The following is a 27,723-nucleotide window of genomic DNA, read 5'->3' on the forward strand; positions in this document are numbered from 1 at the left end:
CCAGGCGGCAATCCTGGCGTTCTAGGGGCTGCAGGAGGACGCAGGCGCCGTGCCTCCCGGCCTGGGTTTCCCGCCACAGTGCTGCGTGGTTTCTTGAAGTCTCTGTCTGCCTCCCTGCCCTGTGGCAGCCCCTCCTGCTGGCCCAGCCTTGGGAAGCCCCCCTCCCCCGGACGCGGTTGCTTTGCACGGGAGCCGTGATCGCTGTTTGTGGCAGGGTGGGGGTACTGCAGTGGGAAATTCTCCCCTTGCCTTCCCCGTGGATGAACTGGTGCTGTGCCCACGGCTCCTGCCACTGCCGGGGGCCCTGCAGTCGGGCGGGGGGAGTCGATGGCGCTGTGCCTGGACCTCACCAGTGGCCTGTCGCTAAGACCGTCAGGTACCCTGCTGACCACATGGCAGAGCTGCGTTGACAGCATCCGTGGAGGGAGACGGTCAGTGAGAGTTAAGTGTGACTGAAGGAGGCCTTTCCAGCAGGAGGGTGGTTGGCCTTCGGCGAGACTCACATCCCGATGCAGGATGGGTGGAAATGGCAAGGTTTGGAGGGTCTCCCAGACTCCTGGGGCGCTAACTGCTGCACGCTTCCAGGGAGTCCCCGTCGCAAACAGTCACCCTGTTTGTCCACCCCCTTTGTCAGGCAGGGAGAATAAAGAAGTGCTAATACAGCAGGGGAGCAGCCAAGTCCTGCTGAGTGGCAGGGAGAGGGTGTGGGCCTTTGCGTTGCAGCCAGCACGCAGGGACGATCTCAGTGTTTCCCTCACGGCCCTTTGTCCTTGTCTTCGTCGTCGTCTTCCTCTTCCTCTCCTTCTCCCCCTCTCTCCCTTTGCTTTTTTGGGGGGAGGGGTAATTAGGTTTATTTATTCTTGAAGGAGGTCCTGGGGATGGAACCCAGGACCTCGTGCACACTGAGCACATGCTCTCCCACCGAGCTGTCCCCTCCCCCCCCGTGAGGTTTTGGTTTGACTCATACAAGTAGATGGGAAGATGCCCATTTAAAGAGGTGTGTAAACAAGCTCCCAAGACCAGTGATGATGCTTTAATAAGTCAGCCCCGAGACCTGCTTTTGATGGAAGTGGTTTTGCTTAAAAATAATTTATCTTCCTTGAATTCTGCGACTTTCTCAGTTCTGTGCGACAACGTTCCCTGTACAGGCATCACCAGCACATGAGGAAGAATGACTAGCAGATGCGCAAATAATTTTCACGTGCTTGAAGCTATCAAACCATACATTCGTTACCAAAAATAAACACGGTGGGTATAATATCTGAGCCCATGTGTGTATCTCAATCACTTAGAAAAGAAGTCTTGGCGTAAAGTCAGGTGATAACACCTGCGTGGAGGTTTGTGTAACACCAGTCTGCGATGGTCTGGGTTCCGGAAGGGCTGGTTCTCACGAGGACTTTCCCGAGCCGAGGCCCCATCGGGCCCCCGGGCAGATGCCAGGGTGGGTCTGGGAGGACCCCTGGGTCTCTCCTGCTCACGTGTGCCCCCTGCTGCCGGGCTGCAGGGAGCCTCCTCCTCCGCACAAGCAAACCCAGCTCTGTCTGTCTCCCCCAACGCCCCCCGCATCCTCACGCCCCTGGAGCCGCAGTGACAGACCTGGGCGCCGGCCACCTCAGCACCAGCTTTTGCTGTCTTACAACCCAGATCAGTAAGTGTGTGTGATTTGGGTGACGGTCATTTGAAATGTGGCTAATACGAAGGAATGTGGGGGGAAAACAGCGTGGAAAGTTACGTTTACACAGAGAAGCTGAAGGAAGGACAATTTGTACCCTGCCCCGTCTACCTGGATAACGTCTGTTCATCCTTAGATACGGGATTACAAACCTCAGACGCTACAGGAAGGCACAGGATAAAAAGCCAGGGCTCCCCACCTTGGTGACCCCTGTTCCAGTGTCCTTGCCATTTTTTTTAAAGGCATTGTTTCAGTCTTGTGAGCTTGTGCTCATGCACGTGGATTTTTTTTTTCTAATAAAGGAGTCGTTGCAGATTTGTAAATGGATTTTTTCAATCAGCGTGTCGTAGAATGCGTCCCATGAATACCGGCACCTGCGGATGGGCGGGGTTGTTTTGAGTGGCCTCCCAGTCGCCGTGATGACAGCCGGCAGTTACGGATGTCTGCGGTCCGCCGGCACGGTCCTCCGCGCTGCGGGCACGTGGGCTCGTCCAGCCCTCACGGCAATCCCAGCAGGCCGGCCCTGCTCTTGTGCCTGTCTTACAGAGGAGGGGCGGAAGCACACAGACGACTAGTAAGAAAGGTAACCTTCATACGTCTGATCCCAAACCCACACTCAGCCCCACGGAGTCCTGCTCCCGTCCGCACTTAGTCTGTGGGAGAGCTGGGGGTTATAGCTTACAGGCTCCCTGCGTTCCACTCCGTGACCGATGCTTCCTGTTCCTCCCTTGTCACCGTGTTCCCTCCAGTGTGTGCCCGTGTGTCTCACACTCCAGGCTGTGGCCTCCAGGGGCCTTCGTTTTAGTGGAGTTCCCTTCGTGGTGTTCTCCAGTTAGGAGAGACAGGGAATAACTCAAAATAGTAAAACAGCTATGATCAAAGTTTGCAGAATTACTCCCAAGAATGGCTATCACATCCCTTAGCCCAGAAAAGAGAGTGTGCATTATTTATTTTTATTAATTTTTCAATTGAAGTATAGTCGATTTGCAGTGTTGTGTTAGTTTCTGGTGTTCAGCATAGTGATTCAGCTATACACACACTCACGTATATATGTTCCCTTTCCTATTCTTTTTCATTGTAGGCTATTTCAAGGTATAGGATGTAGTTCCCTGTGCTCTGCAGCAGGACCCTGTTGTCATCTGTTTTATATGTCGTCGTTAGTATCTGGGTTAGCCCTACCTGTGCGTGATTTCTGTAGCTTGGCGTGCGTGCAAAAAGCCATCTCAGAGTCGTCTTCTCCTCACGGGAGGCAGGTCCTGGTGGTCCCTCTGGGATGCCACGCGGCTGAGGAACACGCTGACACTTGGTGAGGTGTCCCCTGCCACGCAGCACGTGGTCCCGGGATTGAAGGTGGGGCTGTGGAAGCCCCTAAGCCTTGGTCCGTGCTGTTTATTGCTTCCTCTTTTCGCACCAGGTCTCTGTGTTTCCCCAGCTGAGCTTCAGATTGAAACATGTCGGGTATCCCAGCCCGCAGTCAGAGGGTGGGTGCTGGGATGCGTTGTGAATCGGTCGCGTCCTCACGGAGGGGTTCTCGGGTGGGGGGAGATCGCAGAGACGGGTGTGGGCGAGAACGCTTTGTGCCGGGGAATGGTGTTTTGGCTTTGGCAGGGGAGGGAGGGAACAGAGCACCGTGAAGGCCGCCAGCCTTGTGGCTGCTGTTCTGAGGAAGCATAAGCCGCTAGCTGGTTTGGATCTAGAGTCAAGATGGAACGTAACAGAAAACTCAAGCCCCAGATAATTCTCCTTGGGTCAGCGGAACGGCAGACGTGCTGACCCCGGGCTCCTGGCCGCCACAGATAGTCTGCCGTTCAGATCCGCTTAGCAGAAGATGCTCCCATCTTGCATAACCGCAGGCTTGGCACTCGCTGGGACTCCGGGAGTTCTTTCTTAAATATCCCAGTCGTCTTCTGGGAGAGAGGCAGGCACAGAAAACGGGGGACTGTGCGGGCAGGTTTACCGGCGTGTTTTCAGATGAGTCAGACACTTGGGAAAATCTCGTTGGTGCCAGTTTGGGTCAGACGCCAGATTTTCATGGGTAGGAGCCAAAGTCTGAGATGAGGTGCCCAGGTCCCATGGTCAGATCCCTGTGGAGAGGGAGCTCGTGCTCTGAGGTCCGCGGAGGCCTGCAGTAGCACTCCTGACCCTGAAGACGTCCAGACCACGCAGCGAAGAAGCATGCTTTCTTTGGTTCTTCTGAGAAAATTACTGTCCGTACACTTCTGGCCCGCTGGCCTCCGTCTTCCGCCGTCTTCCTGCCCGCTTGTTCGCTGGGGGGCCGGGGGGGGCGGGGGGGCCGGGGCAACGTGTCATTACTCCCCGGAGTCAGAACATGAGCCTACGGAAGGGTGCGCGTGGAAACCAGAAGGATGATTTCACTCCTGGAAGAAGTAATCGTCTTTCCTAGTGTGTCTGGTGCTGGTTGTCTGTCATTTTTTGTTTGTTAGTTTTCTAAGTCAATTGGTTGTGTTTTTGGAAAGCTAAAATATAGAAATGGACGTCCTCTGACAAGTTAGAGGCTGCACATGGCTTTCTATGACTGAGACTCTGAGTGCATGGGTAACAATGCCTTTATTTTTTATTATGTTTTAAGTGGAGGTACTGGGGATTGAACCCAGGACCTTGGCTGTGCTAAGTATGCGTTCTACAGGTGAGCTATACACCCCCCCTCCTTGTGATGCCTGTAAACCATGACCATGAAGCATGCCCCAGGATAGCCAGTGGCCCAGGAGGTGATCCTGATGCTTCGGCTGCAGGCAGCCGAGCTTGCTGTCAGCTAGGCGCAGATGCCAGGCAGTGGCGATCTTCCCAGGCTGTTTGGATGTTTCCTTCTCCAACCAGTGGTAGTGCAGCATGGTATGTAGTTACAGTTTGGATGTCAAACTGCCTGAAAAAAACAGTGAATGTGATGGTGTGATGGCAAAGTCCAGGGAGGAAGGAAAGGGGCCGTGGGATGGTGTGATCTGATGGGGGTCAGCCGTCGAAACCTTACGAAACCTTCCTCCTGGGACCAGGCCTTGGACACGCAGCCCCCGCTGTGCTGCTGGTGGACGTCAGCTGGTTCTAGCATGCCCTGAGACCCAGTTTGAAAATAAAAAAGACTGTAATGTCCCACAGAACCCAGAACAGGAATGCAGCTGGGCCTCGGGAGGCAGGGAGGTTCCAGGAACACTAGGCCCGGGCTCCTAGACTTACGTTCTCCTTGCACAACTGCCGCCCTTTCCTGCTTGCAGGGCGTTGGCTACCTCCAGCCTCTGCTTCACATGGGGCGGTCCTCGCCTCAGGGGGCGTCGTCTCTGTTTCCCCACCTCCGAGTGGAGTGACTCTAAGCCTGCCTGACAGTGTGGGGCTCCTTGTCTGAGCAGGCACATGGAGTCCGGGGCGTGGGGGCCAGGGCGGCTCGGCATCCAGGGGTTTCTGTACTTGGCGGCACAGGGTTGAGCAGATCCTGCTGACAGATCACTCTTCTGAACTTCCTGTTTCTGATCACGTCTGACACGTTGTGGGATATCTCAGCACCGTGCGGCACCTGTGCGATTGTCGATACATACGCTCCGACCAGAGGGCGCACACACGCCTCTGCCGTCAGGCACGTGCGGGAGGCTCGTGCTTCACGGGGTGTCCACATCCGTATAGGATGTCTCCCCACAGCTCCAGAATGTTCAGTGATTCATGCAAGGGACACTTCCTGTCTTGAGAAGCATACACTATGCATTTTCTTTCCTGATCCTAAAATAAACTTCTTAAAGGGATGTACACCCACAGATCTTGAAATACCCACAGACAGAATTTCACGGTGTTTGTACACGAAGTTCAAATGGGTACTGATACCGCGGTGTCAGCGTGAAGAGGAGGGTGGCCAGGACGGTGGGCTTTTTATCAACCTATCTGCATCTGTTTGCATAAAATTAAGTTCTGGTATAAAAATTAACCAAAGTTGTTCATTTATAGGAAACAACTGCCTGTTATTTCACTTTTAGATTTCTTAACTCTGAATTTTTTTCCTCCCTAGCTTTTTTTTTTTTTTGGAAAGAATTCTATTTTTATTTTGTGTGTATTCTAGTTAAGTTAAATTATCTGTACTAACGTGAAATAAATCTTACATTTTGTTCAAGCTTTTTAAAAATTGTAAATTATTAGGTTAATGCAGCATACATTTGCATAATACAAGCATTTTTATGACTGTGAAACCCTTACCAAGTTCTTTTCTTTGCTTCAATCTTTTTCTTTTTTGAGCTATACTTGACGTATGACGTTGTATAGTTTCAGGAGCACAGCATAATGATTTGGTATTTGTGTACGTCATGACATGAGCGCCACGGTAAGTCTAGTTAGCGTCCGTCACTGCGCATAGTTACAGATTTTTTTCTTGTGACAGGATCTTTTAAGGTCTGCTCTCTTAAAACTGGTAAATGTACAATGAGTCTTGTTAACTGTGGTCACATGCTGTACATTCCGTCCCCAGGACTTCTTTATCTTCTAACTGGAAGTTTGTACCTTTTGACCCCCTCCACCATTTTGCTTTTGAGGGTCCTTCTGGTCCCGCACGCTGAGGTTCTGTGAGGTTCTGTCGACTTCGTAGGACTGAGAATCGTTCAGTGTTGAGGAGAGAACGTCTTGGGAGATGGAGGCCTGGAGTTGTCCTGACCCCCTTTCTGCGAGCTGTACTGGGAATTGTATCAGGCCTCAAGATCTCCGTCTTTACAATGGGAACAGCAGCCCCCCAAGGTCACCGTGAAGACCAGAGGCAGTAATGACCGTGAGCGTGTCCTGTGAGCCATAGAGCCTTTAGACCCCGGGTTGAGGTAGAGAAAGGCCATTGCTTTCCTTCCTCACGGACTTCTGATAAAGGCCGTGTTCTTCCTAGCACATCACCATCAGGGGATTGTGATGCCAGGGGAATCCTGCGGGGGGCCTGAGCCGTTGCACCCCAGGATGGGGGCCTGCTGCCCCTGGTCACCGCTGCGCCTTGGGGTCACGAGGAGGAAACCCCAGCTCCCCGGGCCGTTGGGACCTTGAGGCCTGGCCCTGTATCTTGTTCCTGTGTGTGTCTGTGTGTTTACAGGAGAGGATGCATCCCTTTGAATCTCCAGTCCCGAACACAGCGCTGGCGGTGTCTCGGGCACAAGGAAGTGTTGGTGAGCGGAAGGGAAGCGTGTGGTACCCGTGTGCATCCCCGGGCTCGTCACGGGATGGGGAGCCCAGCTGGTGCTTGTCGGGAGGGGGTAGGTACAGGATGAGGTCAAGAGCTGGAGCATCTGAGGCACAGACCGGGGTCACCTGCTGGCCCCCTGGGGCCGTTTTCCTGCTGTGAGGGGTACTCATAGCTTGCCTTTCAGAGGCCTGTGTGGAAGGTTAAATAAAATGACACAAGTTAGCATGGAGTCTGACTCAACGAGGCGTCAGCCCCCACCGTCACCGTCCCGCGAGTACACGATCGGTGGTGCTACTAGCTCGCTGACCATCGAGATTCAGAACCTGGACGCCCAGAAGCCCTGTTGGCCCTGAGGTCCTCCCTGCTCTTTGCTTCTCCCCGAGTCACCGCTTTTGTTGCCATTTCGACTCAACTGGGCACCTGCAGTTACGTTTTAGTCCAAGTTCACTTCCGTGCCCTTGCCCTCACCCCTGTCGGCAGGTGCCGCCCCTCTCGGGTGAGGTTTCAGAACTTTCCATGCTGGAGGGGAGGCAGGTGCTTTTCAGACCAGAGCTGTGCCTTGGCATTAATGATGTGAGGTCGGCTCAGCATCCAGCCAGCGTTGGAGAGCAGACCTGCTGGCGCTTGCTTGCTTCCTCGGTGTCCTTCCGCTGGCCTCTGGCTGGGGGGAAGTTGAGGACACTGTCCGGGGGTCAGAGCTATTTCCCTGGTGCTTCTGCTGATTGTCGGCAGTGCCCCCTTCACGCCGTTCCTGGGGAATGCGTCCACATGAGTCTGTCTTCGCCTCAAGTCCAGAAGCCACATCTATTTTCTCTCCTTTGGACAATGAAGGAATGAGTGTGCCTCACCTTTGACCCCAAGGTTGGGTGATGGGAGCCAGCAGGGGCGTCTGCTGGGCTCTGCTCGGGGCTGCGCCGTGGGGGCTTCTGGCAGCTGTGATGCTGGCAGCCTGTGTGTCCTGCTCAGGTCTCTTAAACGACGTGTGATGCTTTAGCATTTACTTCCAAAGGAAGGGCCGCAGTAATTTCCCTCGAGTTGGAAACTCACTGCTGACTTTTATTTGGGTTTTGTAAAGTCTCCGAAACACTTGCAGAAGTGCTGGCTGGCCGTGGGAACTAAACTGTGAGAAAGTCACACCAGCATGATCGTTTCGGGGACAGTTGCTCTCACGCCCGGTGGGCCCAGCCTTTCCCGCCAATACCCTTCCCCCAGTCCTGCAAGCTCCTTTCCTGACACCAGTGTGGGAATCAAGTCTAGGGCTGGGTACCGCTGACTGTCATACACCAGGACGGTCCTGGCGGGTCTTGGGTCAGAAGCTCCTGACCTACTGGGGACAGCCACAGAGTCAGGAAGGTGGGGAAGTTGTGAGCAGCCTGGTATCCCCGGCTTGTGAATGATGTGAAGGGGTGTGATTATTTGCTCGGGTTTACAGTTGACAGGGGTGCAGGCACATCCATATAACCTAGTGTCTTGACTGAGGATCACAGCAGTCAGCTGTCTGCATCACACAGGATCTCGGCTGAGGGTCAGCAAAGCGTTGAGCGTTCATTCATTTGAGCGAGTGGGCTGAGGACACCGACTTTCATGCTTGTCGGAGTCAGGATGTACAGACAGTTCCTTTTGTCCACCGGGCAGAACTGAGCACAATCACCAACCAAGCTCTTGATGCAGAGTCTCAGCTCTGACCCAGGAGTCTCTGGCCGCCACCATCTGTGAAAATGCCTGGCACATTGTAGGTGCTCAGTAGAAATGCAGCCGATGAGACAGCAGCCTCCGAAGTGCCCGTTTCCTGTTTCAGTTTCCTTGCTGCCTTTCAAGTTCCATACCCGGGGGATCTCCTTCGTTCCCATTGCCCTCTGGACGAAGTCCAGACTCCAAAGGCTGGTGAGAAGAGAAAGCAGAGGGCAGTGTCCGCCATCCGAGTCCAGAGCTCGGCGAGTCCACACCCCACCTTTCCCTTGAATGGCGGGTTTATGACGTGGCTGTGCCGTCAGGCACCAAGGAGGGGAAGGCACCCTGAATGACCTTTGGATGCATGGCCCGGATGTGTCTGTCACTAGGACTGTGTTGTCTTCAGGACCCCCTTGGTGGAGGGCTCGGGGCTTGGTGAGAAAGGGGAGCATCAGCACGGTGGTCCCGGACAGACATTTGCAGGGGTGTTAGGGCAGAAAACTGGGGGACGGGTGTTTGCCTCGCCTTTCATCTGAGGCTTTGCTTCTACACATCTCCTCCACAGAGATTCGGGATCTTAATGAGCGGTTCTTTAGAATGGTCTCCAGAGGTGGGTTCATAGGATTATCTGAAGCTGAGAGACGGGGAAACATGCCTGGGCTGTGTCCTCCACACTTCCTTTCTCCCGGCATCTCGCAGCCAAGCATCCGCGGTCACAGGCGCCAGGCACTCCGAGTGTGTGGGGGGAGGAGGTGCGGTAGGAGGACCCCTGGCGCTGGAGTCCCTGAGACCCCTGTGTGGGAAAACGACTCCAAACGAGGGAGGATGTTCCCAGCGAGAGGAGATGGTGCTTAATACAAGGGCACAGGGAGCTGGGGAGCGCTGCAGTGTCTGTAATGGAGATCTTGAGAGCACGCTCTACACCATGGGTCAGTTTCTGGTGCACAGCATCGTGTTCCAGTCATACACATACATATATTCGTTTTCATACTCTTTCTCATTATCAGTTACTACAAGATATCGAATATAGTTCCCTGTGGTATTGTAACTGAGTGTTTGAGTATACTTCAAAAAATTGTGTAAAAATAAAAAAGTATTCTAAAGAAAGGAAAAATTAAGGGGGAAAAAAAGCTCGTTCTGAACTCCCCAGTCCTCTCCTTTCTGCTTGTGGAAGCTGTGGCGTCTCCCCCGAGCTTCACGCCTGAGATGAGTTCCTGCACCCGCAGTCGCTTCACCTGCTGACTTCAGGTCTGTCCTCGCTGCTGACATCTCTCTGCCTTGGTTTTGTCATTTAAAGTCAGGTAGTATCTTTCCTTTCCCGCGGCTCCAGGAGGAGTATTCAGAATTGCTGCTCTCAGAGCAGAGCCTTGTAAGTCCTGTACAACTTTTTTTTTTAATCGAAATTTAGTTGATTTACAGTGTTGTCTTCGTTTCTGATATACAGCATTGTGATTCAGTTACACATATATGTATTCTTTCTCATATACTTTTTCACTATAGGCTGTTACAAGGTGTTGAATGTAGTTCGCTGTGCTACCACAGGTCCTTGTTGTTTATGTATTTTGTATGTAGTGATTTGTATCTGCTAATCCCAAACTCCTAATTTATCCCTCCCCTCCCTCTCCTCCCTGGTAACCATAAGTTTGTTTCTATGTCTGTGAGTCTGTTTCTGTTGTGTAAATAAGTTCATTTTAGATTCTACATATAAGTGATAGCATATGGTGTTTGCCTTTCTCTGTCTGACTTACTTCACTTAGTATGATCATCTCCAGGTCCATCCATTTGGCTGCAAATGGCATTAGTCCTTTACGGCTTTGCCCTCATCCTCCATCAGGGGCCAACCTCTCATGCTCCTGCCCTGCCCTCAACTTTAACTTCCTCCTCTGCAAAATGGGGCTAACCCTACCTCACCAGTGTTGCTGCATGGATTAAATAAAATTGATTCAGAGCCAGTGCTTATTAAACGTTGCCCACTACCTCTGTATTGGTTATCCATGGCTGTGTAACAAGTTGCCCCCACATTTAATGGCTTAGAATCATTATGCTGTACACCTGCAACTGAGGATGTTGTATGTCAGTTATATCTCAGTTTAAAAAATTTAATGGTTAAAAGCAGCCTACATGGAGTATCTCTGGGTTTTGTGTGTCAGGAATCTGGGCGCAGCTTAGGGGGCCTCTAGAATCAGGTGTTGCTGCACAGTGGGTCTGGGGCAGGGTCTGCTTGCAGGCTCCCTTGTGGCTGCTGGCAGGAGGCCGTTGCTGGGGTTCTGCCCAGACGTGCTCAGAGGCCTTTGTGGCTCCTGGCCAGAGCCCCTTGGTCCTCACCGTGTGGTCCCCCACCCACGGTGGCTCCTTCAGCAGAGCCTACAGGTGGGAGGACACATGTCAGCATTTTCTAACCTAACTTTGGGCGTGACAGCCATCGCTTTTGCCACCCTTTTTCTATTTTTTAGGAGCAAATCGTTGGGTCCAGGCCACGCACAGGAGGCAGGGATCACTGGGAGCCACTTTAGAAGCTGCCTGCTGCAATGATGACCATTCTTTATCCTTATTTGTTAGGTCTGCAACTGGAGAACAGTGAATATTGAGTGTTTTGTAAAAGCGTTACAGAATACGACAATGAAATCCAGCGTTGGTGCCTGCAGCCTATGCAGGGCACAGATTCTGTGGAACCAGTGGGCCCCCCGCTAGGAAGAGGGGGCCGTGTCTCTGCTGTTTGTCCAGTAATCCGCCTTGCCCAATCACCAGCCCACGTGTGTGTTTTGCTTGTGAGGGAAGGAAGGTGACAAAAGAACGGTTGGTTCCTTTGGCAGGAAGTGAGATTTAAGTAAAACACTGGTTTTAAAAAACTTTTAAACAGTTAAGGTCACACCTTCCAAGACGCGCTAGATAAACTGAAGTTTTTGCTTAGCTGCGCAGAGTTTGTCCATGGGGACAAACTGCTCTCTGGAAAAGCCGAGCAGCGGTGGGGTGGGGGTGGGGGGCTGCTGTAAGAATAACGGAAGTTGGGGGGTGATGAAACCCATCCGTCCCCATTTGGGAAGTGTCTTCCTCCTCCTTCTTCAACGTTTCTGAGGAATGAGGCCGGAGGAGACATGGTGACCTTGAGGACTCCTTTCCGAGCTTGGGTGGGGAGGGCTGGGCCCTGAGGGCCTGGAGTCCCCTGGAACTCCTAGGACATGCCGTGGCCACCAGCAGGAAGGAGAAGCCACCCCCCCACTCTGGGGCCAGAGCACCGGGGGCTGGGCTGAGAGGCTGCCGAGCTTCAGAGCCCACCAGGTCTGCCCCCTCTGGGATAATGAGCAGCAACTAAATCGAACGACAGTAGAAAGGGACAGTATTTCATGGTCTGACGCTCCAGCCAGCTGTGTGACCTCAAGGAAGCCACGCAGCTTCCTCCTTTTGCAGGGCCAGGAGACTGGACAGGAGGGGCTGCGACGGTCTCACCATCTGAGGAAAGGGAAGGAGCTTCCTTCCACGGTGTCAGGTCCACCAGGAGGAAAGGGGCCCTGGAGAGCCGCCAGCAGCCCGGTCCACCCATCCTTTCTCCTCCTCCACCCAGGATTTCCTGCATCAGACCTTTGTGTTTTCCTGTGGGATGGTCATGACTGCTGTGTGTGGGTGTGTGTCACGGTCTGAACGAGGTCCTGCGCGAAGAGGAAGTCCCCGCGCTGGGTGATTCACGAGAGTGCCCGGCATCCTGCTTGCTCTCCTGTGCGGCCGTGAGCAGGGCCTTCCCCCTGTGGCCAGCGGGGGAACAGCAGCCTGGGAGGAGGAGGCCCCGCTCAGCACGAAGCCACTGGCCACAGGACATGATTAGGTCGTGCTTTGTAAGAACATTGTCCTTGTGGAGACAAACAAAAGGGAAACTTTGCCTGTTTTTTTTGTCCTGTTATTTCCTCCCTGTCCAATGCAGAAAAGAAAGATGTTGGGAGTTAAATTGTAAAGGGAAAAGAAACACCAAGCATATTTGGCAGAAGAATTAACTGTTAAATCTAAGTTCGAGCAGGCTTGCCGCTCTGACTCCTCAGAAAAGGCATGTTCTAGCCTGAGATACCTGTGGAAGGCAGTGAGCAGAAATGAATCATTTTCAAGATGGCTTTTGAGTTTTTCATCCTCAAGGGTATTTTAAGGGGCGGCCTTGCAGGACCCTTGGGCTCTTTTGAGGATCTGGAGCCAGTTTGGAGCAGAGCCCTCGGGTACAGCAAATGGACAGACTCCTGAATGTGTGCCCTGCAGCCGAGTCCTGACTGCGAGGACACGGTCTGGCTGGAGCCCTGGACGCGAGCGCCCTGGCAGGGGGGCTGTCAGAGGGCGGTTGTCTCAGCTAGGGAGAGGGGGGCCTGGGTGTGAACCGAAAGGACCCCAAGGGAGGCCACAGGGGAACAGCGCCTGGAAGGGAGGGTTCAGGTCCTGGGCTCTGCGTGCTGCAGAGGAACAAGGGTGGCTCGGGCCCAGGGCGGGCTGCTGGCCCCGGGATGTGAGCCCTGCACAGTGCTGTTCTGATGAGTGTCACGAGCCAGTGGCCTGCCCCGGATTTGCTGGAACTGTCCCCTCAACCTGGGAGCGACGGGTGCACGTAACTTGGGTTGTCAGTAGTGTTTCAAATCTCACTTCGTATTTCAGCGTCACCTTTGTCTGAGTTTCAGCTTTTTTTCCTTGATCTTTAGGCTTTTAAAGTTATACTGTTACCGCTAGAGAAGCACGCGTGTCGCTGCTCTTTCCTTCTTGGGCTGAATGTGTCCCGTTTCCCTTTCACGTATCGATCCCAGGGCTCAGTGGTCCCTCGGGGGAGGTGACGAGGACTTCCCTGAGCCCTGCACCTCCTTGCCTTGCCGTGGCTCTCGGAAGGGCAGCGGCTGCGACTTCACCTTGTCCCTCCTCCTTTGACGTGTCCGTTTCCACCACTGTGTTTTTAATTTCTGAGGGGTCAGCCTTGCTTTCTGAATAATCGTTCAAAGCCGCATCCTGCTCTTTTTGTGTGTGTGTAAATGGTTACTTCTTAGCTAAGCATGTCTTTTTAAAAGATTAAAATGCATCTCTGGTTAGTAGGGAGGGTATATAGCTCAGTAGTAGGGCAGGTGCCTATCGTGCATGAGGTCCTGGGTTCAATCCCCAGTCCCTCCTCTAAAAATAATAATAACTTGCTAAAAATTTAAAAATGCATCCTTAAAGCTCTGTTTGCACTGCGGGCTTGTCGGTGGTGCAGACGCGGCTGTGGTTGGGGACCTTCGCGTATCCTGCAGGGTTGTCTTCCCTCCTCCCTAGAGGGGCGCCCTTCCCTCTTCCGCACAGGGCAGGGGTGGGGGTGGGAGTACCACCAGGCTCCTGAGCTGTGTCTGGAGTCCCGAGCCAGCCCTGTTTGAAACAGGTTTCTTAGAGCCTCAGCCTCCCGCGTCCTCCCAGAACATCCCTCTGGTCACGTGCCTGGGGCCCAGGGTAGGATTCTGGTTCCGGGGCTGCCCTCCAGCTCTCGGGCGCCCCGGGAGTCGGGCCTGAGCTTAGTGCTCCTCCAGTGCTCCTCCTTGCAGGGCCTGGGCTCCAGCTTCCCTCTAGACAACTCCCCCCCCCGCCCCTCCTTCCCCTTGTCATCACTCGTCTGCTGCTGTCTCTGCTCCTAACTCTTTGACCTTGGGAGCTCGTGTTTTTTATTCCTTGAACCATTTGACAGGGGTTTTGAAGGGAGTGGAGGAAAAAACGCAGGTGTCCTGTGTCCAGCGTGTAACTGGACGCCCCTCCTCGGCAGCTTTAAACAGTTACTTAACAGAGAAGGCGCTGAGACCTTTATGTAACTGAGCGAAACTGGAGTTTATTCCGCAGCCGTCAGATTCCAGAGGGAAAATGTTAGAAATGCAATAATTAGAATTCATTGGTCTTAACAGCGTGATACCTAGAAAAATGGATTACGTGTGTTCAAAGTGCTGAGGTTTTGAACAGTCAGTTCTGTTTCTACCGAAACAGTGCAGTGCGTAACCCTGCTTCGTAGACCCCTCCAAAAATTTTCCAAGTTTCTGGAAATACATGTAGTGGGAACATGCCATTTCCAGCTTAATTACTGTATACGGATGGGACATGTTTCTAAAACTGATTTTTACCATACTGCGTTTTCTGTGAAAGCAGCATGATTACATTGTCGAAAACGCTGATACGAAATAAAAGAACGTCCCCCCTTCCCCCCACCGGAAATGAGCTCTCGCGTCCTGGGTTCGGTTTGTACTCGCTCGGAAGTGGCTCCCCTGGTCCTCACGGCTGTGTCCTCCTCTTCCAGGACACCGGCGTCGGGAAGTCAAGCATCGTGTGTCGGTTTGTCCAGGATCACTTTGACCACAACATCAGCCCGACCATTGGGTAAGTCCTCGCGGGTTCTTCCTTTCACGGCGCTCGGAGAGGCCAGGTCGTGCCTGAGCCTGCAAGCAGTTCTCATCCCAGCCGATAGAATCAGTCCCCGCTGTAAAGACTGGCAGAAATTCAGGAACTTCTAGGCAGAATGTCCCTGTCACCCCCCCCCCCCCCCGCCGCCAACCGTCCCCCTGCCGCAGCCCAGGGTCGCTTCCTTCGTCTCCGTGGCATCATTCTGCGCATCATGCCGGCTTAATTTCCAGATGGAAGACGAGCCTTGGGACAAATCCCTGAAGGCTCTGCTTTAAGACGCCCACCAGGAAACCTGGAAGCGCCTCGGCTCGCCCAGAGCTGTGTGTGCAGCCTGAGGGCGGATTGATTTTCCCTTCCTGCATTAATCGACAGCATCTCCATTCTAATGCGTGGGGGGGGGTTGCTCACCCCAGACCCCGACCTTGGACCGCAGGAGCACTCTCCTGTTCCGTCTCCCCCTTTGCTACAGATGCCTTCTCCAGATGGGCTTTGCTGTGCTGTTTTGCAGGTACTTGGGTTTTGCTGTCCTAGTACCTGGCCTCACTGATTTCTCTCCCTGAAGACAGCATGCTGTCTGCAGAGAGCAAGTTTGTGTTTCCTCAGCAGGGAAACAATGTGTGTATAAATGTGGGCAACCGGGTAGGATTGATGAGGACAGAGCGATGGTGTCCATCAGCAGTAAGTGGAGAAAATTCACGGGGAGGCGTCGGTGGCTGCTCAGCTGGGTAGGCCAGTGGTTGGAGCTGTGGAGGTGAGAAAATCCAACACGTTTGTAGCTAAAATAATGACTTGAAACGTGTTCACAGAAATATGCTCAAGAAATGAGCGGGGTCTGCAGCCTAACGAGTCTACGGTGCTCGCAGAAGATACTTGAGTCCTGAGTCCGAGGCGGGGGAATCACAGTAGCCAGACGACTGTCACTTTGCACTGGTTCCTGAGCCCCAGTTTCCTGAAGGTGATGTGAGGCAGGTCCTATGGCACCCCACGTACAAATCTTTTACAACGGGCAGTAAGCGTGCCTGTGCTTTGCTCAGAAGACCTTCTCTTTGCTATATTATTGGCTTAACAAACATCCTTGAAAATACTGTCTGGGAAGAAGATGGGCCTCTGCCCGCAAGATGTGCATCACCTCCCAGCGCAGGCACTTCTGTAGGTTGGGGACAAATTCACAGAGGAAATTCTTTTCACTCTCCTCTGTAATGGACTTTTCCCTCCTTAATTTGCCACTTTGTGATTCTTGATAAGAACCCATGAGAGTGGTCGACTCTGAAATGTCATTCTGGAAGTTGGAAGGGAACTTTGTCTACTTTTTGAACTTCAAAAAAAGTTTTAGTAACAACTCTGTATTCCTTTTGTAACGATTAAAAAAAAATCGAAACGTAATGCATGCCCCTGCCATAAATTATGGTAAGTACGTAAGAGTGTTCGTTGTAACCTGTTGCTCATAGGTATTAGCATCATTATGCCTAGAACAGGTTTGTCATTTTGGTCCCAGTCTCTTGTCAAAGCAAGTCAAGATGCCAGCCCAAATGCAAGGGAGGGGAAGCAAGCCCCACTTCATGGTGTGGAAATGCATCGTGGTGGTTTGGGGATTCTTAAAAATAATGTATTATATGGAAACTGCCTATAGTTTTGGCTCAGTTTTTCTGTAAACCTACTCTAAAAAATAGTCTATTGGGTTTAAAAATTATGTATTTTTTCTTTAAATTATAATGCTCATCGTGAAAAGTTCAGACGATACATAAATATATAAAATAAAAAGTGAGGTCAGAGGATTACTAGCTCTCCAGTCCCGTTTCTTCAGTTTCTTTTGCCAGTATTTAGAGTCCAAAGTGCATGTTTCATGTATTTTAAGTGTTTTCTGTGTATAAGCAAGCAAACAAACACATAACTTTCAAAAACAGAAACAGCTTCGTGCTCTGCCTGATATGCCAGAGGACCCCTTCTCCGTCTTGGTAGGTTTTCCTGACTCTTTGCCATGAATACAGATTTCTCGAAAGATGCCATGAACGGAGTATTTTAAGTGCTATCTGTGCATTTCCGTGACAGAGTCCAAGATTAAAGTCTAATTTTTCTGGTTATACAAGTTCAAGTCCACTCTAAAAAACCCTAAAAAGGACAGAATTTATCAGAATAGGAGTCCTGTTTTTTATCCTGTTTCCTGCTTCATCCCTACTTTGAATATTTTCTTATATCACGTAATCTCCAAAAACATGATCAAAGTATTTTTCTGACTGTAACTTTTACATACTCATCATAAAAAATTGAAAATGAAGAAAATCATGAGGAAAAGTGCAGACATTACCCGTCATCTCTCTCTCTCTAAAGTGCAGGAGGAGCAAAGTTTATGTGCAGTGTCATCAATTTGGGGGATCAAAGTTGCATAGTAATCATTCGGAAGGACGTGTACCAGCGCACTGGCAATGATGGCTGCGCAGTGCTGGAGTTACAGTTGATTTTAATTTCCTTCTTTTCTTTTTTCTGTGAAGTACATATATTGCTTTTATAATGAGAAAAGTAATAAAGACGTTTTCATTTCTGGAATGTATTTGCTCTTTTACCATAGTCTGGGATGTGTGGTTTAAGCACTCGTAAAGAAATGAAGTGTCATGGGCCAGGTGTGGTTTTGAGACTACTGGGTCATGTTGCTTAGAAAAATGCTTGGAGTTTCCGTGTGTGCTCTGGCACGTTGGCAGGTAGAGCTCTAACTGGTGACCCTGGTGTGTGTGCGTGTTGTGGGGACAGTGGGGGAGCCGTGGGGCTTGCTCTCTCCTTGGGACTCTGTGCTTTACCTCTTAGTCTGGGGGAAAGTAGCAGAAATTGAGGAAATAGTCCTGGGCTGTGTGCAGCGTGAGCGCAGGGCTGGACTCTGCACTGAACTCGGAGGGCGGCGGGAACCATGAAAGAGGGGAAGAAGTCTGACACTTCGTCCCTAAAGACTGTAGTTCATGCATGTCGTAAGAGGAAGGTACTGAGGGCACCATCATCGTACCGACACAGCTGATAGGACTCAGTGATGATATCTGCCGTAGCGTCTAAATTTAAGTTTCTCCAGTTGTCCTTAGAATGTCTTCTAAAGCTCTTTCCCTCCTAATCCCAGGTCCAGCCAAGGCCCAAGATTGTTTTAAGTCTTTCCTCTCTCTTAATCTAGATCCTAGAACAATCCGCCTGCCTTCTGTTTCGTTTGCTTTTCATGATGTTGATTTATTTCAGGCATTCAGGCCCGTTGCCTTGCAGAATGTGCCCCATTCCAGATTTGCCCGATTGCTTCCTTGTGCTCAAAATCGGGTTAGACGGTCGTGGCCGGAATGCTGCGCGGGTGACCCGTGTTCTGACCCCATCACCTCAGGAGGCTCACTGTGTGTGCTTATCCCACAGCCGGCGATGATTGCTATTTTTTTCTTTTTTTGTGTGTGGTGGGGAGGAGGTAATTAGGTTTGTTTGTTAGTTTACTTTTTCTGATGGAGGTGCTGGGGGTGGAACCCAGGACCTCGAGCATGCCAAGCATGTGCTCTACCCCTGAGCTGCGCCCCCCCCCCAACGCTTGCTGTATTTAGTGAATGGGAAGCTTTATCTCATGGGGGAAAAATAGTCGAGGGTATTAAATTTCCATTGTATTAGATTTTTTTTCATCTTTCATGAGCACAAAGAAGAGGCTTATTAAGAAGAACTATGCAAGAGAGAAAGCATCAAATGTTCCATTTTCTACTGAGAATTTCAAATCCTTCCTTTTTCACAGAGAAAACAAATACTGTGAAGCTACTGATCTGTGTCCCTGCGCTGATGGAGGGCGGACGGGGCTTAGATGCGGCGCTCCCGCTGCTGGGTTCAGAGCAGCGGGCGTGAGCCGCTGTTCATGGGCTGCAAGGCCCACATGGGGACTCACCCGGGCACCAGCGGCCCTTTGCCCTCTTAACTGTGGTGGTGGTATGTTTTTAAAATCTAAGTTTGTTTGTTTGTTTATTTTTATTTTTTTCTTGGTTTTTAGAAATATTTTAGTTACTTATTATTGTATTATTTATTTTATTTTGGTGGTGGGGGGGAGTTAATTACGTTTTTTTTAAGAGGAGGCCCTAGGGATGGAACCCAGGACCTCATGCATGCTAAGCGTGCACTCTACCACTGAGCTGTACCCTCCCCCTAACCCCCCAAATCTAAGGTTTTATTTTCTTTTTTGATTTCAGGCATAATGTCTTAGAACAACTGAAGATAAATGTTTTAGAAACAGAGCTTTTGAAGGCAGACTTTGCCTTTTCCCCCTGAGACCTCCAGTTGGACTCACTGAAAATGCAGTGTTTTCTCTTGGGTGAGGGGTGTCTCCTTTCCTCTCGGCGGCCCCGAGGGGGCAGCTTCTGGGTCCTGCGGAGACGCCACCTTCGCCTGTTTGAAGCTGGAGTCTTAGTGAAGGTTCTAGGGATAATTGGTAACGTGGAGACTCTCTCTTTCAGGGCGTCTTTTATGACCAAAACTGTGCCTTGTGGAAATGAACTTCACAAGTTCCTGATCTGGGACACGGCTGGCCAGGAACGGGTAAGGACATGCTGTTGTTGGCTCTCCCGAGAAAGTACTGGCTTTTCTAGCGGGAAAAAACCCCACCAGATACCGACAGTCTCTGTATTTGGCGAGACTGTTGGTTGCAGATGGTGGAAACCCAGCTTGAAATGACTGAAGCAGAAAAAGGAAATGTTCTTTTCTTCGGCTGTGAGAAAAATAAGGGGGTGCCTGTCTTTTTTTATTTTAGTAAATTTTTTAAAATTGAAGTAGGGTCGGTGTACAGGGTTGGGTTAGCTCGGGGTGCCTGTCTCAGGGCGGGGCTGAGCCCAGCCCTCCCCAAGGGCTGTCCCCAGCCGCTGTGTCTATTCCATTTCCTTTGCTTGCTTACCTTTAAACTGACTTCATTTTTAGGCCCACCCACTGGCGTCCCTGCCCCGGGGTGGCCAAGGTAGCCTCAGCAGCAGCTCCAGGCCATCATTCTGCCGCCTTGGCAACCCCAGGAAGCAGGGCACCTCTGCTCAGACCCGCGCCCCCCGCCCGGCCCTGAGGACCCTCATCCACCTGGTCTGGGTCCTGTGCTCGCTCCTTGGCGCTGTACTGAGTTTGGGGGAGGGGGCTGGCCCTCCTGCTCGCGGGGCCAGGCTTCCCCCTTGGGCGGTGGCTGCTCTCAGCTCCCCCTGAACCACTGGGCGTCTGGCAGGCTCTGCTCCTCGACGGAAGTCCGGGCTCTCTTCCTAGGAAATGGGGGAGTGGGCGTCGGGTTCCCAGGAAACAGCTGATGACTGCTCTCTTACTCCTCATTCTTCTTATTTGCTGGAAATATTTATGGAGAAGGTGATGCAAGGAGCCCCTGTCTTTAGATTTTAGAAAGTGGAATAACGAACACCAACAGACTGTGTGCAGCAGGGGATTTGTGTAATAACCAGAGTGTGTATCGTCCGAGCTGAGGGGTGACCAGGATACAGGCAGCACAGGGGTAACCGTCACCTCCTCTCAGCTGAGCGCTTCCAGCCAGATCACAGTGCTCATCAGAGCTGATCGTCGTGGAGGGACGTAGGCTGAACTTCTGCTTATCTGATCCCAGCTCAGGTGCCTCCTTCTCTGCCCCCCCAACCCCCCAGCTTCACCCGCTGCATTTTTCTCTGTAACTCTTACCACCTTCTAATGTACCTCCTAATTCACTTACTGATTCTGTTGATCACCTCCCTCTCAGAGAGACTCCAGGGTTCAGGGTCCTGCATCGTTTTCATTGTCACCTCCTAACAAAGTGAGTGTGTAAATGTGATTTTCGCTTTCTGCAAATCCCCTCAAAGTGAACATCCCAGCGTCTGTCAATTAAGGTGTCTCCAAGATTTCTTTCTCTTTAATCAGAACGAACCTTCTGGCCCACAAATGCTGACCCCGTTAGAATGTCTTCTGTTCTGCTGCTAAATCGGGAGCAGAGATTTGCACGCGTGGGGCTGCCACCTTTCCCTCCTGTGCACGCTGACTCCCGCAACTGGGCCCAGATCCGAGGGGACCTGCCTGCCCGGGACCTCTTCTCTGTGCACTGGTGTGTCTCTGCCATCAGTCTGCTAGGTTCTTTGTCTTGGTGTTTGGGGGGGTTGTTATTTAAACCTAAGCAATGAGGTTTTCTTGCTCCGCTTTTTACTTTTTGGCCCTGAAAGGGTTGCTTTTTCAGCTGGTTTTACTGAGCGCAGTAAGGTCAGTTTCACACGGAGGTGGCTTGCCCTGCCCCAACACTGGTCTGAGCGCCTTCTGTGCCCTAACACGTTTAGCCCGCTCACAGCACTCAGAAGTACTGTCTTATCCCCATTTACAGGTGAGGTCACTCAGGCACAGAGAGGTTAAGTAACTTTCCCAAGATCACACAGCTAAGACGGTATAAAGCTGAAATTTAAATCCAGCTCTCTGGTTCCTTTATAGCTTTGTGATGATAGAAAAATCACCCCAAAACCCTGCAGTTGAAAGGAAAATTGTCCGAAATCCCACTGCCCACGTATTTCCATTCCTAGGATTAGGTGGCCATTCTTCAGAGACCTCACGATGTAAGTTGGTAATTTCACATCAGTGGGATCATGATTCTTCATAACCTGCTGTTTTCACTTGCTAGTAGTGTTCCAAAGGGGAGATTTCTGTGTGGTCTAAACAGAGCGCTTGACATTTACTCTCCTATTCTAATGTAATAGTCCAGGGATCGACGACTTTGGATAAAATCTGGTTCTGAAGTGACTGTTGAAGTTTGGAGTTTGGACCACTTAGCATCTCAGAGCAAAATAGCAGTACTTTTTTTTTTCATATGGCAGTATTTCTAATTATTCCAATTGCTTTTCTAAAATGTGACCCTTAGAGGTCATAGGTCCCTGCAACTGCACTGCTGTGTCTAATTTGAAATGCATGAATGTCACCGTACAAGTCACGACGCGGTAGCAGTGATCCCCTTTGTGCGTCAGGGAGGAGGGCTTTGGGGTGGTCATTTCAGGCGCATCCAGGTTTGTGAGGACGGAGCGGGCAGTGTGCATGCGGTTGTCCAGCCCCGCTGACCCTCGGAGGCCCGGGGTGTCACCCCTGGGGTGACCTTGCCTGCCCTGCCTCCCTGCGGTCCCGCGTCTCTCCAGTGACGGCAGTTTCTCGGTCGTTCGGCAGCTTGTCCCTGGGCTTGGTCGTGCTTGTAATGACGTTGCCCAGGGTTTGAGCTAAAAATAAACCCCCTGCTGCTGCCGGTGCGGCTGCCTTGCGTTCCGTCCCGTCAGTTGCTGGAGTCCACGCGCCCATCCTCCCCGCCTCATCCCTGCGGAAATCGGCTGCTGTTCTCCTTTGTTTTCACCGTAATCAACGAACAAGACCTCTTTGGGTTTATGATTTGACAACATAAGGACGCCAACTTCTGTGTCCTCAAGGAGGCAGGGTGCTCAGCTCAGTGTTACTTCCTCCTATTAGTTTGTTTGTGGAACCATCGGACCAAGTTCTGCCTGGCATGCCCAGCCCTGCGGTCACTGCCCTGCTTACCGCCCCGTGCTAATCCCATGTTATATGTGTGGGAGAAATTCATCTTCTCTCCTCTGAGCACTGAACATGTCAGAAGATCCTGGTCCTCCTCCGTCTCTGTGTGGGAGAGCATCTGTTCTTCGACAGCTTGCCTTAATTCTGCTTTTAGTTCAGCTGAATGTGACTGGCATCCTGTGATCCTTTCAACACAGTCCAGAGGGTGACTCTTTTTTTTCCACTTTTTTTTATTGAGTTATAGTCATTTTATAATGTTGTGTCAAATTCCAGTGTAGAGCACAACTTTTCAGTTACACAGGAACGCATATATATTCATTGTCACATCAAAGGTGACTCTTAAAAAAATGGTTTAAGAAGGTGTCTAGTTGCTTGTTGAATGCAACTTGTTAAAAGCTGACCGTTTTCAGGATTTGTGCGTTTAGTTTGCCACCCTCCCCCAGAGGGGCGTGGGGAGGGAAGGTGTCCGTGTTGGGGTGTGGGATGGGCTTTTGGGATTTCCATCCTGCCCTCTTTGACGGGTTGTCGTGCTGGTTTCTGCTTCGTGTCGGGGTCACCAGGGCCTCTGGAAGGATGTACACAGCCCGCAGCTCAGAGACGGCCCCTGGGAGAGAAGGGACTTACCTGCCCAGCTCTGTTCTCCCGTCTCCCTCCGTCAGGATTTGTAGGGGTAGATGAGACTTCGTTCCCAAGGTGTCAATATGTCATTCCTTCCCATTGAGTTTCTTTGATTTCCTTCTTTGTTTGTCTCCTTAAACTGGGGACCAGAACATCCTAACTGCTATTAAATATCACAGTGTGAGCTGCAACCTGCCCGTCCTAGATGTGTGCTTCCAGATCATTCTGCGCCTGCGGTAAACACAGTCACAGTCCATAGAATAACTCCACTAGAAATGTCAGTATCTTGGAAAACTTTCAGGCTTCATTCTCTTGGTCTGATCCTTCCGAGAAGCCTTATTTTCAGAATCTAATGTGAAAAAATACTGACATCATCATATTCTTTAGTTTCGTTTGGTTAAAGCCCGTGTCATAGCTGTCTCTTTCCTAATGGACTGCCTGAGTCGTATTTATAGGATTTTGGTTTCAAATGAACCACAGTCGCAAATTCCACAAAGGCGAACTGATGGTTCCATTATTAGTATGAAAGCTCTCCGTTCCCCTGCAGACACATCTGAAGTTGGGAAGATTGGCTTCTGAAATCAAGCTCATTGTTCTATGCTTTTTGAAGATGAAACTGAAGAGCACGCACAGAGACCGAAAAACAGCCTCCCTCTAAATCCCCCAATGCTAGGCTAATTTCAGTCTCTAGATTTTCCTAACGTGGACATTGCAATTAAATGGAGCCACGCAATCTGTGGCTCTTGTGACCGGCTCCCTTTACTTAGCACAGTGTTTTCAGGGTTCACCACCTTGTAGCAGGTTTCAGCGGGTGATTTTTATTCCGTTGTATGGATTACTACATGGTGTTTAACCACTGACCAGCCGATGGACGTTTGGGTGGTTTCCACTTCTTGGCTCTTATGAATAATGATGCTGTGAACATTCACGTGCAGAGTTTTGTGCAGATGCTTTTTTCAAAAAAAATCTCGAGTACGTATCTAGGAATGAAATAGGTGGGTCATATGGTGACTCTAAGTTTAGTACTTTGAGGACCTGCCAAGCCATTTTCAAAGGGGCTGCACTATTTTACATCCCTGCCAGCAATGTGTGGGGTTCCAGCTTCTCCACATCGTGACCAACACTTGTCTTTGCCCAACTCAAGGTCCCACAGATTTACCCCTGTACGTTCTTCTAAGAGTTTTCTCATTTCAGTTCCTACATTTAGATCTGGGATCCGTTTGTTGTTACTCTTTGTGCATCTTGGTAAGAAAGGAATTCAGCCTCATTCTTCGTATGTCAGTATCATACAAAATCAGTTGTCCTGACACAGTGGAAAAGACTATTCTTTGTCTTGGCACCTTTGTTAAACGTCAGTTGGCCACACATGTGAGAGTTTAGTTCCAGACTCTCTGTCCTGTTCCTTTGATCTAAATAAAATTTTATCCTCACACCAATACCATGGTGCCGTGATTCCTGGAGCTCTGTCGTAAGCTCTGAAACAGGGAAACGTGAGTCCTTCAACTTTGTTTTTCTTTTTCGGTATAGTTCTTGACTATTTTGAGTCCCCTGCATTTCCATGAATTTTGGAATCACTTCATACATGCTTATCAAAAAGCCCAGCTAGGATTTTGGGAAGGATGAACCTGGAGGTGAATTTGGGGTTGCCTACTCCTAAACCTTTGTAAGTGATGAGCAAGTGTCACACTGGCTTTCATCTCTTTGGAGATTCCTTGTGATTTGGAAACGCAGCCTTGACCTCAGAGTCGTACCTAAATTAAAAATGTTGAATAAAGTATTAAATCTCAGTGTTGCAGTGTGGTCCTTGTAGTAAATTCATACAGAACCACAGGCAAGGTTATGTTTGTGAAATTATCAGTTGCAATGTACCAGACCATTGTTAGACTTGAAATGTGTAATATTTGACTGCATTGTTTTGTTAAGAGAAGGAATCTATCTTCAAAATAGTATTATTTGCAGCTGATTGAGTTTTATTTCAGCAATATTCTCTAACCCAAGGCCAGACGTTGACTTAAGCCATACTGCTAGAGGTGATCATATTCTGAAACCCACTGATTCAAAACAATTACAGTCACTTCGGTAGTGAGTGTGCAGACTTTTTTCCCAATAGTGAGAGACTTCACATACTCCAGAAAATAATATAATAAATATCTCCATTTGCACCAGCCAGCTGTGTGCAATCGTAACTTGTTCCTGCTGTCAGAAGTTTTCCTTGAGCCCTGGGTGCCTGAGAAGGAAAAGTCACCTACGCGCCCCGGAACTGAGGGTTTCAGGGACGCGATCAGGAACCCTGGGTGCCGGGCTGGTGGGCCGTCCTGCCTGCTGACCTCCTTGGCCTGCATTCTGCCAGTGCCTGCCCGTCTGCCATCCTTGCGAAGCTTGGGTGACTGGAGGGCAGGCTCGGGGATGCGGCTGAGAAAGCCAGGGCCTCGGGTCTGGGTCTGAATGGGTCATTGAGAAGGAAGAGAGACATGAAGAGGGCCGCTGTCCGAGGGCAAGTTCAGGCTCCTTACAGACGTCAAAAGGAACTTCTCTCCTCCCGTCTCTCTCTGGGGCCTGGAGTCTGTGGTCAGGAAAGTCATTCTCTATTCATAGGCTGCAGCTGAAGTCAGAGTGCATTTTGACCTTCGGGAGTCCTTGAAGAAAGGGGCCTCTTACAGGCTCCGAATGAGCTGCTCTTTGTTCTGTCTTCCATTCGCCCTGCAGCCCCGGCGGGCGGGGGTTACCCAGCTCCCAGCATCCCAGCACCCAGCACCCGGCTCGCAGCGCGTACCCTGTGTCGGCTCCCCGGAGCTGCTGGGGGTCTTCACCCCGGGCGCCTCCTCACAAAGCCGCTAGGGAAGTGTTTCCGGGGAGGGTTCTCCCTTCAGCGGGAGGAGGTAGAGCAGATACACGTCCCTCCTGTCTCGGAGAACAGTGCTTTCACAGTGCAACTTGAGGTCCTAATAAGGGAAGTGCCCCCCCATCACCCCCACCCCGAGGATGCTCTCAGCAAGGACAACTGAATGCAGACTTGGTGCTGGGGGACAGCTCAGAGACTTGCGGACGGAATGTGTGCTATTAAAATGAGATAAACTGCAGTCGATGGAGGGGACCACCTGGATCTTTTAGAAGAAGCCCCAGGAGTCGCCTTTAGCTCAGAGTGGTGCATGAAGACCCCACAGCACACGGGATGGGTAGGTTAGACAGATTTTGAACAGGAAAGTGACACAGTCTGACTTACATTTGAAGGAAAAGTCGCTCTGCTTTACAGTTAACATAGTGTGATGTTGGGTGTCTGCTGCAGAGGGTGGACGGGGAGGGCGGTGAGGAGGGGATCAGGATGCAGGGCTGGTGTCTAAGGGACGTTGAGGCTAGGGGGCGAGCCCTCTGGTGCGTTACACGATGCTCCCTCCTTGTGTGCACGTGTGAAAATTTCCACAAGAAAAAGTTAGAATGAGACTGGATGGTAATGTAAATAAATAGCCTAATCCAGCTGTTAAACCTCGGGTCCTCCTGGCTGCTGTGGGGCCAGCGTGGAGGCCACTCCAACATCTAGATGCGCTGATGGAAGCTTCCAGACTGCCAGTCAAGGGAGGATGACCTGGGCTCGGGAGGGAGGGGGGCCGAGGCAGGGTCCTGGGCCGGGTCTGCAGGCGGCTGGCCCTGGAGACGGTGCAGAGACCTGGGCGCCTGGCGGGTGGGGTGTGTTTTCTGTGGTTGGTGCGGTCACAGGTAGGGCGTCCAAGTGGCTGCAGCGAGGGCAGGCTTTGTGGGTACCCAGGCGGAGGTGGCAGAGCATCTGGGAGCTCAGGCACCGTCCCGGATGATGGGACGTTGGTGAACAGAGGACCAAGGATGTGGAGACAGGAAGAAAGCGCGGAGAGACGTGGCTCCTTCCTGGCGTCTCCTCCAGGAGCAGGAAACAGGTGCTCCGGGTGACAAAAGGCCCTGACTTAGGGGCAGGCGGGGCACACATCAGTCTGGACTTTCAGGAACCCCACCCCCCACTGGTGCTAGCAAGCAGGACTGAGAGCTGAGGTCCACTGTGGTTGGGTTTTTCACAGATAGGAAAAACATGAATTTCTGCAGCATCTCCAAACCTTGACTTCTGTCTTCTCCGTTATCCTAGAGATCAGATTACGCCAGGTGGTTACCTTGTCTTTCCAAAGGCACTGATGGGGGAGGGTGTAGCTCAGTGGCAGAGTGCACGCCTTGCACGCACAGGTCCTGGGTTCCATCCCCAGTGCCTCTGTCTTAAAAAATAACCAAGTCAGTAAACCCAAAATGATGTATGTATGCATAAAGGCACCGACCCACACCCCACACGCTGACACTGTCTTTTTGTGGAAAGACATTTGGGTTTGGCCCTGTCATTTTCTGCTGTAGAAGGTGTGCACGCACCTCGTCAGGGAGTCGGGGGCTTCCTGGTGGGGCTTCTGCTTTAACCCTTTGGACCCTGAACGCTGAGGAAGCCCTTGGATGTCAGCACAGTGAAAAAGAAAGAAAGCAGAGGGGGAAAAATCCCCTCCCATTGCAGAAGTAACGTATCCTGTTAAGATGGTTTCATAATGAGGAAATAGTGCAAACACGTGGTGGGCTGCCCGTCACGGCACTGAGACGTAAGCCTTGTTAACGGGGGTTCTGTGCCGCTCTGCACACTGGTAGGTTTTAGGACATCTGAGTAGGCTCATTAAGTAGGTCTCTGCTTTTCTGTGGAGAGAGAAGTTTCCTTCTTCTGAATGACGCCCAAAGAGCAGGC

At 51.1% G+C, this 27,723-nt stretch overlaps 1 protein-coding gene across 1 annotated transcript in view; it reads left to right on the forward strand.

The window, feature by feature from the left end:
* RAB31 (RAB31, member RAS oncogene family) overlaps positions 1-27,723 on the forward strand; it is an 80,595-nt gene that overhangs the window by 16,278 nt on the left and 36,594 nt on the right. Inside the window, exons 2-3 of the mRNA XM_072949262.1 lie at positions 14,764-14,843; positions 19,316-19,397. Coding sequence (XP_072805363.1) covers positions 14,764-14,843; positions 19,316-19,397 — 162 coding nt within the window. The remainder of the gene's footprint in view (positions 1-14,763; positions 14,844-19,315; positions 19,398-27,723) is intronic.

The sequence above is a fragment of the Vicugna pacos genome, chromosome 24 (genome assembly GCF_048564905.1).
Source record: "Vicugna pacos chromosome 24, VicPac4, whole genome shotgun sequence".
In the NCBI taxonomy this organism is placed as follows: domain Eukaryota; kingdom Metazoa; phylum Chordata; class Mammalia; order Artiodactyla; family Camelidae; genus Vicugna; species Vicugna pacos.